Here is a 12,284-nt window from a genome sequence, read left to right on the forward strand (position 1 = left end):
CAAAATTTTCAAAGGGGAAATATGCTCGTCATTCCATTTGGGCACTGGTGCAAAGCCTGCAGGTAAAAATGCCTATGGACTGTACATCAAAATGCACAGTTTTGAAAATTGCCCCAATACTGTACACACAGAGGAGATCAAAAATCCCTAAGAGAAATGATGGGGGTCATTGTCTAAGAGACCACATATGTCAGTAAATATGCGGATAAGCTATACCAAATTTCAAAGTGAATGTACATAAGCATGTTTGCATTGAATATGATCCCAATAAAATTACCTGCACACAATTACACCTGCTAACTTGTGGGCAGGAATGTTTCAAGAAAATGTACATGCATGCAAAGTATATGTGTATGGATCCAAACCCCTCCCTAACACCACCCCGGGACTGCCTCTGCTCATTCCAAGCCATACGTGCATATTGGGCGAGCATTTTCCTAGCAAACCATTTCTTGATGTATATTCTGCCTTTCCGCCACTTCAAAGTGGATTACATTCAGGTACTTTAGGTAAACCTCTGTTGTACCTACGGAAATCAACGGCAGAAAAGCTTGAAGGTATTTACAAAGGGAACCCTAAAGTGTAAACAATATACCAATATATAAAGAGACCCAAATATACCATCTCCCAATATCAAATTTTTATTAAAGCTTACACATCAGCTTATATTCCTTTGTATAGAAACAAAAAAATACATTCATTCACACACATATACTGTACATAAAAATAAAATATATTAGATCTGTGAGCTGAAAACTGATGGCATAAAGTTATATCTACAGTAAATCAGGCATAAATTGGACAAGCCCACCAACCTATGAACATTTATATCTTTAGTTGGAAGAAAATCTTCAAAAGTGTCTTTGCACATTAAAAGTTATTGATCAATAGTAGTGGGAAATGGTAGTTTGAACAGTGGCATTTTTCAAGAGAATATTTGAACTTACAATGGATAAAGTTTTGACTCTAGCTCCTAATGTTTGAAAATGATTTATCATTTTGATCATTACATTATGTAATATGATAAAGTATTTAAGATTATATCATAAAATTTTGATATAGTGTATTTTATTCATGATATACCTTGCTACATAGATGTTAGGTTTTCTAAATATTCATTTAGCAAAATTCCTCTAAGGAAGCCATTAAATGGGGTGAAACAAGAGGCCCTTGTTGGGATTTTTGAGATTTTTTTTTTTTTTTTTTTTTTTAAATATACAGGAGTTCAAAACTGCTAGGAATCCCCCCGGCCCGCAACAGGGCCCCCTCACCTGCGTCAGCTGGAGGCCCGACTCAGCCGCCACTCCTGGCCTCAGACACTGCTCACGGCCTGCCTTGGCGGTGCCCGGGACACCGCCAACTCCTGCTCCTCGTGGTTGTCTCCCTAAACGCGTGCGCTGAAGCGCATGATTTAAAGGCCCAGTGGCGGGAAAGTTCCCCGTGGCCCAGATTGATGACGTCAGCCTAACAGGGTATTTAAACCCTGCCTCTCCGCTCTCAATTCGCCTCAGCAACGGGTCCTGCTCTCCGGTGGAGTGCAAGTTGTCTGCGTTCCTGTGTTGCTGCCTTCGCCTTGCTTCGCTTCAGATCCTCAGTTTCACCACCCTTGTTCCTGCCTTCTCCTAGCTCCCTTGGATTGTTCTCTCGGTTCTGACTCCTTGCCTGGTACTCGACTCTACTTGAACTCTGCCTGCCCTGACTCCTTGCCTGATATCCGGCTCCCCGCCTGTGGCCTTGCGCTGTCTGTCCGACGGCGGCCTCCTCTGTTGGACTTCACATTCGCTTCATCTACTCGCCCCCTGGCATCGCTGGGAAGGCCTGCGCCTAAGTCCTGCTGGCCCCGGTACCCAAAGGCTCAACTCGCGGGGAATGAGGGTTGGTATAGGTGAAGCTCCTGTTGGGCCTTCCCTCCCATTCTACCTCGACGACAAGGACCTCCAGGGGCCTACCCCTGGGGTGACAACAACCTCGCTTCAGCTCAGGGTCCACTTTCCTAACAAAAACATTACATTGTGTTTTTTGTAATACGGGTCTCACTGCGTGGATGAGACGATGGTGCAGGGAAGAGGGATTCAGTTTTGTAAGGAACTGGAAAACCTTTTGGGGAAGGGGGAGACGTTTCTGAAAGGACGGGGTTCACCTTAACCAAAATGGAACCAGGATGCTGGCGCTAACTTTCAAAAAGGAAACAGAGCTTTTAAACTAGAACAAGGGGGAAAGTCGGCAGTCACTCAGCAGTGCATGGTTCAGAGGAATGTATCCTTCAAGGATACTAATGAAACAGGAGAGTTAGGGGATCCCAACAGAGAGGTTTCAATAAATGCAAAAGTAGCCCATGTGCCTATAAGTAAAGAATCACCTAAGCTAAAAATTCCAAATTATCCATATCAACTGAAAAGAAGGTTGTTAATAGAAACAAAAAAAGCACTTTGAAATGTCTGTATGCTAATGGCAGAAGTCTAAGAAGTAAGATGGAAGAGTTAGAATGTATAGCAGTGAATGATGAGATAGACATAATTGACATCTCAGAGACTTGGTAGAAGGAGGATAACCAATGGGACAGTGCTATATCAGGGTACAAATTATACCGCAATATTAAGGAGGATCAATTTGGTGGGGGTGTAGCACTTTATGTCCGAGAGGGTATAGAGTCCAACAGGATAAAGATCATACAAGAGACTAAATGCTTAGTAGAATCTATATGGGTAGAAATCCCATGTGTGTTGGGTAAGAGTATAGTGCCCAGCAAGCTTTTGCACTGTTTTTTTTCTCATACTTATCTGTTACTCTTGGACCTTAGTATCCTTTGTTTCTGTTTCCCTTCCCCCCTCCATTAATGTAGAGAGCAGTGTTGGAACTGCATCTAAGTGAAATATCTAGCTTAATTAGTTAGGGATAGTAACCGCCGCTATAAGCAAGCTACACCCATGCTTGTTTACCCCGACTATGTAATTCAGTCCTTGTTGGTTGTTGTCTGTATATAGATCCAGTTTTCTTCATTCCCCCTTGCCATTGAAGCAGAGAGCTATCTATGCTAGATATGCATTGAAAGTGAAGTATCAGACTTTCTCTCTTGCCGTTGATGCAGAGAGTAAAATGCATTGAAAGTGAAGTATCAGACTTTCTCCCCTGCCGTAGAAGCAGAGAGCTGTGCTGGATATGCAATGAAAGTGAATTATCAGGCTTATTTGGTTTGGAGTTGTATCCGCTGTAACAAGCAAGCTACTCCCTGCTTTTTTGTGAATGGAAATCTTTTTTTTTCCCACATTACCTCTTGCCGTTGAAGCTTAGAACAATGTTGGAGTCGCATTAACTGTGTATGTTTATTGAATAAGGGGTAGATTTTATAATTTTGCGCGAGCATGTACTTTTGTTCGCGCACCAGGCGCGAACATGTTCAGGTATTTTTCAAATATATGTGGTTCACAAAATAAATATTTCATCATATTTAGAATTGTGGCTATTTGAGAATGATAGAGGTCTATATTAGTTAGAATATATCATTTTTATGGGTGTGAATGTAAGCATGAATGAATGTAATTTTAATGTTTCTTAACAGGGAAGTTATATACTGGAATATAGACTGATGTGTAAGCTTTAATAAAAATTTGATATTGGGGGATGGTATAACTGGGTCTCTTTATATATTTCTATATTACCTTTGGAAATATCTTTGAAAATTACTCTCTAATGAATTAATTTATTTTTCTCCTGTTATAAATTTTAATAAAGAGTTTGAACTGGCTGGACAGTTATGCTGATAGCGTACACTTCCAGTGTCACTGCTCAGAGCTATATTGGAAGCACCTGGGATTGCTTGTTCTTCGATTCTGGGCCTGAAAACGGGGCCACAACTGAAGTACTAGGTGTGTGGGAGGGAAAATGGGGGTGGGGCTGCAAAAATAGTATCATTAATTTGCATTTGAGGCATTTGGGGGGGGGGGGGGCTCGGCCAAAAGTGTTTTTAAAAGATTAATGGTAGAAATTGGGCTAGGCGATGCACAGATAAGGGTTTTTTGTTACCTATAATAGCACCACTTAACCAGATATCATCAAAAAATATCTGGCTAAATGGCAAGTTATCCAGCCATGCAATCTCAGATAACTTTAGACTGTGAAGCTTCTGTTAACCACGTTGGTACGCTGACACATTTGCCTGACATACAATACCAATATTTTAAGTTATAAAGGACATTAATAATTTTGTTGTCCTTCCTTGTGGATTCTTAATTGTAATTGAACCACATTGTAATCCAGTTTAAAGTGGCCAACCAAACATGAAAGGCAGAACAGAAATCCAAAGGAAATTAAATTAAATACCTTTGATTTCTTCCAAGTCACTAAAAGGAGAGGTGAATAAAGTAAGAGGCTGTAGGATGTTGTCGTAGAGCTGGCTCAGATCCATGTTATCAAACTCCATATCAGACAAAGAACGAGCATGTTTTAGTATAGTCCTTTCTGGGTTAACCAAAGGTTCCATTTCTGTGACGTTTCCTGTAGAACCAGAAATTAAAATAAATGTATTTATTTATTTATTTATAAAACTTTTAATATACCGACATTCATAGGGCATATCATGCCGGTTTACAAATAACTGAAGCAGGTAGAAAATACAATGAACAGGGGTGGGGGAGAGGGGAGCAGTTAGAAAATGGTGAGAGATAGGGCGGGGGAAGAGCAGCAAGAAAGGATAGGGCAGAAGGAGAGAGAGGAACAGTCAACTTGATAAATAAAATAAAAGGAACAAAATTGTAACTGGGTTCTAAGATTATAAGTTAAGGCGAGGTACTTATTTACAATAAATCCATAACATGATTAATTGTTAGGGTTAAGGCTTTGTCAGTGATAAAGGGGGGGGGGAGGGAGGCGGAGGCGGAGAGGGAGGCTGATGCAGGGGGAGGGGGAGGGGTGGGAGGGGGGAAACTTCTTTGGAAAAAAAAATTCAGGGGGCTGGGGGGGGAAAGGGGTGTCAGAAGGGTGAAAGGAGGGAGGACGGTGATGGAAGGGATAGGGAGTGGGCTAAGTTTGATTGTTATCTGGGTAGGCTTGCCTGAACAGCCAGGTTTTGATGCCTTTTTTGAAAGACTGTAAGGAAGGCTCAAGTCGTAGGTAATGGGGAAGTGAATTACAAAGGGTGGGGCCGGCTATGGTAAATGCTCTGTCTCTGGTGTTGGAGAGGTTTAGCATCTTCCAATGCTAAACGTCCCATTGCTCATTGTGGTTTTCTCCCTTAACTCTCTCCCTTTTCCCCCCTATCGGCTCGTTTCCCCGAGGCTTAGGCCTCGTTCCCATTCTTATTATTATTAAAGTTACTCATTTTAATATTATGTTATATCTACCACATTATATGATAGTGTATTCTCTTATGTTGCTAAAGTTTTGCACATATCTGTTTTATTTTCCCCGCACGTTCTTGGTTCCTATGTTTCATTGTATACGCCTTCCGGCGACAGTTTTCAGTTCCATGTAAACCGGTGCGATATGTATCCTGTACAGGAGCATCGGTATAGAAAAGTTAAAAATAAATAAATATTATAAAAATGGAAAAAGCACTGGGCGTACATCATTTATGCAGTAATGAATGTCACTGTATGAAGACCGGGCTCCTAAACAAGACAAGCCCCAGCCGCCAAAGAAGAGCCAGGACCTCAGTCACAGAACCATGCGTATGGCAGCCAGACCACGCTCCAGCAGCCATAGAAGATCCAGTACAGCAGGGACAGGGCCAGCGGGCAAAGACAACCCAACACCTGAACAAATGATTTGCCAACCAAATAAAAGCAGATGATGCGGCCAAAGGAATAGAGTGAGCGAGATAGAAGGGGAGAGCAGGAGGAGGCAGGTGTGAGAAGAAGGGATAGAGAGAGAAAGGGAAGGAAAATTTGGAAAATTTGGGAGGAGGAAGGAGAGGAAGGGAGGGGTAGGAGAAAAAGGGGAATGTGGAAAGTGACAAAGTGGAGAAAGAAAAGAGAAAAGAGTGTCCCGCTCACACATAAACTATCTCAACCCCCCTCCCCATTCTCCCTATTTCACATACCCCACCCTACACACATACTCTCTGAGCCCATAAACACAGAGTCTCTTCCAAACACACCCCTCTACCCACACACCCCATGCACAACCCTCCCATCCAGCCCACACAAACATACCCACAACGCTCCCACATCCAACAGCCCCCAAAATGCCCCACCCAAGCCCACTCATACTACCCACATATGCACACCAACCCATCCCTCCAAACACCTCCACACAACCCCCCACAACAATGTATTTATTTATTTTATTTATTTGTTTTTATGTATCGACATTAAACATGGGTATCACATCGGTTTACAAGATAACTTTTGTGATAATGTGACGGCGGTCATATTATCTTTACATTGTAACGTTATAAATAACACAGCTATGTATTGGTTTAAATGATTGGAACATTATAAACATTAACACAACTATGTATTGGTTTATTTATTTATTTATTTATTTAAGGGTTTTTTATATACCGAGGCACGTCAGCAGACATCACCTCGGTTCACAAAGTAACATAACTTAGCAACAAGCAACACACGTTAACAAATTTCTTAACATTGTCTTTAAAATAGCTAAATGTTGGTGTTGAAGTATGTTGTTTGTTTGAGATGTTATGAGGTCTCTGTTGGGATGTGAGATCTCTTGGCGGGAGAAAGGATGGATCTAAGTAATGAGGGTTAATTGACGTTAGGATAAGCTTTTCGGAAGAGCCAGGTTTTTAGGGCTGTTTTGAAGTTTTGAGGAGAGGGTTTAGTTTGGAGTTTTGTTGGTAGTATATTCCACAGAGTGGGGCCTGCTATTGAAATTGTGCGTTCTTGTGTTGAAGTGAGGTGTGCTTGTTTGATGGAAGGAACTGAGAGTAGTCCAGTGCTTTTTGAGCGTAGGTTTCTTTGGGAGGTGTATGGATGAAGGGTGTCCTTAAGCCAGTCAGTCTTTTTGTTGTAGATGGATTTGTGCATGAGGGTAAGGGTTTTGTACTGGATTCTGTGTATGATGGGGAGCCAGTGGAGTTCATTCAGTATTGGGGTTATGTGTGTGGAACGCTTGCTGTTAGTGAGGGATCGGGCTGTCGCGTTTTGTAATAGCTAGAGTGGCTTGATGGTGGAGGCTGGGAGTCCTAGGAGGATGGAGTTACAATAGTCGAGTTTAGACAGGATGAGGGCCTGAAGTATTGACCGATAGTCTTGGGTGAGTAGTAGGGGTTTGATTTTTTTTGAGGACTTTACACACAGTCCCATTCTCCAATCACTCTTCCACCCTATAACCACCCCACTCACCTTTCTACTCACACTTCCCACCCACAGTTCCCAACCCCATCCCACATCCTGCCTCCACACTCTCCAAAACACACCCACCCCCACTCACACCATCTACAAATACAACCAATCCACATACCACCACACTCAAAATCCATGCTACTCACCTCTCATCCAAAACCCCCACCACTGGATTCTGTGTATGATGGGGAGCCAGTGGAGTTCATTCAGTATTGGGGTTATGTGTGTGGAACGCTTGCTGTTAGTGAGGGATCGGGCTGTCGCTGGCTCCTTTAAATCTAGAGCCCCCTGCACGCATGCGCGTACCTATGGGGCGGGGCCAGTGAAGGAGGATCAGCGGCATCTCCCTCGCAGAGGGAACGCCGCGGCAGGAGGTAATCCGGGACTAGGTGGCTGAAGGAGGCTTCCAGCGGCCCGGGCTGGCCACGAGGTAAGAGGAGGTCCTGGGGCACGGCCCAGGACCATAACAAGAACAGTCAGACAATGAAGAAATAAAGGATACTTTCCTTTAGCCATCTTCCAGAAGCCTTCTAGGTCCGAGGGGCAAAGTTATAATAGGATGAGGAGGAAGCACAGGGGAAAAGAGGGAATCAGCACTTTGGTCTTCAAATCCCCTCCAGTCATAGGTCTCAGTAAATAAAAAGGTCACCGACTCCCCTTCACTCAATCAGTGCTACATGTCTGAGAGATATGCCATCAAGTTCACCGGACAGCAGGTTTGTCATCTCTACTATCTGCTGGAGACAGAGAAATACTGAAAGCCTGCAGGTGTTACAGTCGCTCATAAGATGGCTTCCAGGAAGTTTGAATTCTCTGCCTCCATCTGCTGTTAGGGGAGAAAAACCCATGCGTTTAGTCTGACCTGGTAATGACCTGTATATTTAACCTGCATGTTTGACTTGATGAGATTGTAAGCTCTACCACAAATGGATTCTCTCTGATATAGGGGGTCATTTATTAAGCATTTTCCCCATATGCACAGAATGGGAGAAAACAGTAAATGACCCCCAGACTGATTCAATAAGGAGCTGGGGAGAACAAGTGCTCCATGTTGAGCACCTGTTCTCCCAATGCACACCCAGCCATCTCTCCTGGGTGCACGATACAGTATTTACATAAGAACATAAGAAAATGCCATACTGGATCAGACCAAGGGTCCATCAAGCCCAGCATCCTGTTTCCAACAGTGGCCAATCCAGGCCATAAGAACCTGGCAAGTACCCAAAAACTAAGTCTATTCCATGTTACCATTGCTAATGGCAATGGCTATTCTCTAAGTGAACTTAATAGCAGGTAATGGACTTCTCCTCCAAGAACTTATCCAATCTTTTTTTAAACACAGCTATACTAACTGCACTAACCACATCCTCTGGCAACAAATTCCAGAGTTTAATTGTGCGTTGAGTAAAAAAGAACTTTCTCCGATTAGTTTTAAATGTGCCCCATGCTAACTTCATGGAGTGCCCCCTAGTCTTTCTACTATCCGAAAGAGTAAATAACCGATTCACATCTACCCGTTCTAGACCTCTCATGATTTTAAACATCTCTATCATATCCCCCCTCAGTCGTCTCTTCTCCAAGCTGAAAAGTCCTAACCTCCTTAGTCTTTCCTCATAGGGAAGTTGTTCCATTCCCCTTATCATTTTGGTAGCCCTTTTCTGTACCTTCTCCATCGCAATTATATCTTTTTTGAGATGCGGCGACCAGAATTGTACACAGTATTCAAGCTGCGGTCTCACCATGGAGCGATACAGAGGCATTATGACATTTTCCGTTTTATTCACCATTCCCTTTCTAATAATTCCCAACATTCTGTTTGCTTTTTTGACTGCCGCAGCACACTGAACCGATGATTTCAATGTGTTATCCACTATGACGCTTAGATCTCTTTCTTGGGCTGTAGCACCTAATATGGAACCCAACATTGTGTAATTATAGCATGGGTTATTTTTCCCTATATGCATCACCTTGCATTTATCCACATTAAATTTCATCTGCCATTATCTGACCATCATCTGACCCCTTATTTAAATCTTCCATTTAAATAAGGGGTCATGCTAAAAAGGAGTTGCTAGGAACAATAGCGCATCTCTAGCGCCTCCTTATTAGTGGAAACCTAGGAGAGGTAGCTGTCAGCAGGTTCAGAAAACCGACACTCAATTTTACGAGTGTCGGTTTTCCGAATCTGCTGACAGCCATGGGTTAAGAAAACCGACGCCGGTAAAATTGAGCGTCCATTTTCCTAACCTAATCGGCTGTCAGTGAGCAGGGAGATGGAGGATGCTTGTAAAGGAGGAGGATCCACTGTGCAGTGTGCCCTCAAGGTGGTGGACAGTTCAAGAGTTGATAGCATAACATAATATCTCCTGCCTCATGGATGCGTCGGTACTGGCATGCTGATGGAGGCAGAAATGAGACATGCAAATATACAATGAAGACCATGTTGCTGCTTTGCAGATGTCTGGAATGGGCACTTGTAGATGTGTAACTGATGCGGCAACCACCCTCAGCTGGTGTGCCTTGGCTTTGGAGGGCAACTTTTCACACCTAGACGAATAACAGAAGTGGATTTTATTTATTTATTTATTTATTTAAAGGATTTATATACCGGAAGTTCCTGTATAATATACATATCACCCCGGTTTACAAGGAACTGTAACTATCGCTTTATTTAGCGGTTTACATTGAACAGATTAATCAAATTAACAAATTAGTATATATTGCTAAACAGTTAATAAATAACATGCGAGTTAATAAATAAAATGGTTATATGATTATCAACATGATTATATGTATATATGATTATATAATAAATAAATAACATGATTATATGATTAAGTACAATTCAATAATGATCTCTTCGGGAAGTTATATGCTAGGGGCTGGGGAAAGAAAGAATAATTTGAAAATGTCTTTCTTCCTGCTCTTAGCTCTAAGGGAATGCTTGTTTGAACAACCAAGTCTTAAGTTTCTTTTTAAATGTAGCGTGGCAAGGTTCAAGGCGAAGGTCTGGAGGTAGCGAGTTCCAGAGTGAAGGGCCCGCTGTGGATAGTGCGCGTTTCCTCAGAGAGGATTTCGCTGGTTGGGTGATTAGTCTGTTCTGATACGCACTTCTAGTCGGTTTCACGGATGTGTGTAGCTGAATTTGAGATGTTAAGTTGAGAGGAGCGATGTTATATAAGGCCTTGTGTATCATCATTATGGACTTGAATTGGATCCTGTATTTAATCGGAAGCCAGTGGAGATGATGAAGGATTGGGGTGATATGATCTCTTTTTTTGGCATTTGAGAGAATTCTTACCGAGGCATTCAGAACCATCTGAAGTGGTTTGGTGGTGCATGCTGGTAGGCCTAGGAGGAGAGAGTTACAGTAGTCCAGTTTCGGGAGTATGATGGCTTGTAGCACCATGCGGAAGTCTCTGTACAGAAGGAGTGGCTTTAGTTTCTTTAAGGTTTGTAGTTTAAAGAAACATTCTTTTGTTGTGTTATTAACGAATTTGTTGAGGCTGAATCCGCTGTCTATGATGACCCCCAGGTCTTTTACTTGTTGCGAGGTGGAGTGCACGGAGGTATCCGGACGTTGGCTAGCGATAGGAGGTGTGGGTGGGACATAGTTTTCCGGTGCTATAATGAGGATTTCGGTTTTGTTTGTGTTTAAGACCAGGTTGAGGCTGGTGAGTAGGTTGTTGATAGCTGAAAGGCATTTATTCCAGTATAATAGATAAATAATCAACAAAACACAGAAGCAGAACACCTCTCTATTATTATCAAAGAACCAATCGAAGAGAGGGAGAAGGATCAAATGTCCAATCCACAAGGTTTACAACTAGTTAATAGCAAATGACAATATCATATCATTTATTGCTTTGGAATTTCAATCCGCGGCCTCTCGCCTCGCAATGGGCCGCAAGCCTTAGTCAGCTTACAAAGCAAGATATAAGATTTAATCATTTATTGTCATTTTGCTTGTACTAGATTTTATTCTCTTAGTATATATTTTTTATCCCAATTTTTGTTTTCAAATCACCCTAAATAAGGTTTAAATGTGAAACCGAAATAACACTTCTCACCAAGATTAAAAATCTTTCAAATGACGAAATTAGAGAAATGAATACTTAGCCATGCTCAGTGAAGTATTGATGCAATCATGATATTGTCATGATATTGTCATGATATTGTCATTTGCTATTAACTAGTTGTAAACCTTGTGGATTGGACATTTGATCCTTCTCCCTCTCTTCGATTGGTTCTTTGATTTATTCCAGTATGACATGGTTTTGTGTAGTGAGTCTTCTATAGGGATGAGAATTTGTATGTCATCCGCATATAGGAAGTGTATTAGCTTGAGGTTGGTGAGTAAGTGACAGAGCGGGAGAAGATATATATTGAAAAGAGTCGGAGAGAGGGATGATCCTTGCGGTACCCCCCTCTTGGATTTGATGGCGTGAGACTCTTTGTTATTTATCTTGACCTTGTATGATCTGTTCTCCAAAAACGATTTGAACCAGTTGAAGGCTGCTCCTGTGATGCCAGTGTCCGTTAGGCGTTGCAGGAGGCACGGGTGGTTTACGGTATCAAACGCTGATGAGAGATCCAGAAGAGCGAGGAGGCAAGGTTGGCCTTTTTCCAGATTAAAGATAATAGTGTCTGATAGTGAGGCTAATAGCGATTCGGTATTCCTAGTCTTACGAAAACCAAATTGGTTTGAGGTGAGGATGTTGTTTTCGTCAAGGAATTCTGTGAGTTGTTTGTTAACAACTTTCTCCATAATTTTGGCTATCATAGGAAGGTTTGCTATGGGTCTGAAGTTAGCTGGGTCTGAGGTGGGAAGGTTGTGTTTTTTGAGGAGCGGTTTGAGCATGGCTAACTTGAGTTGGTTAGGGACTTGGCCTTGGGTGAGAGAGCAGTTAATGATGTCTGCAACAGGTTTGGCTATGACGTTAGTGATCAGACTCAGTATGTTTGAAGGAATATGGTCTG

General features: G+C 42.2%; 1 protein-coding gene across 4 annotated transcripts in view; it reads right to left on the reverse strand.

The window, feature by feature from the left end:
* The window catches only part of CCDC87 (coiled-coil domain containing 87), a 513,138-nt gene that overhangs the window by 486,039 nt on the left and 14,815 nt on the right, over positions 1-12,284 (reverse strand). For all 4 annotated transcript variants that reach the window (XM_029599749.1, XM_029599748.1, XM_029599751.1 and 1 more), the window contains exon 2: positions 4,321-4,494. In XM_029599749.1, the coding sequence (XP_029455609.1) occupies positions 4,321-4,480 (160 nt within the window). In that variant the 5' untranslated portion in view covers positions 4,481-4,494. The remainder of the gene's footprint in view (positions 1-4,320; positions 4,495-12,284) is intronic.

Source organism: Rhinatrema bivittatum, chromosome 4 (genome assembly GCF_901001135.1).
Source record: "Rhinatrema bivittatum chromosome 4, aRhiBiv1.1, whole genome shotgun sequence".
Taxonomy (NCBI): domain Eukaryota; kingdom Metazoa; phylum Chordata; class Amphibia; order Gymnophiona; family Rhinatrematidae; genus Rhinatrema; species Rhinatrema bivittatum.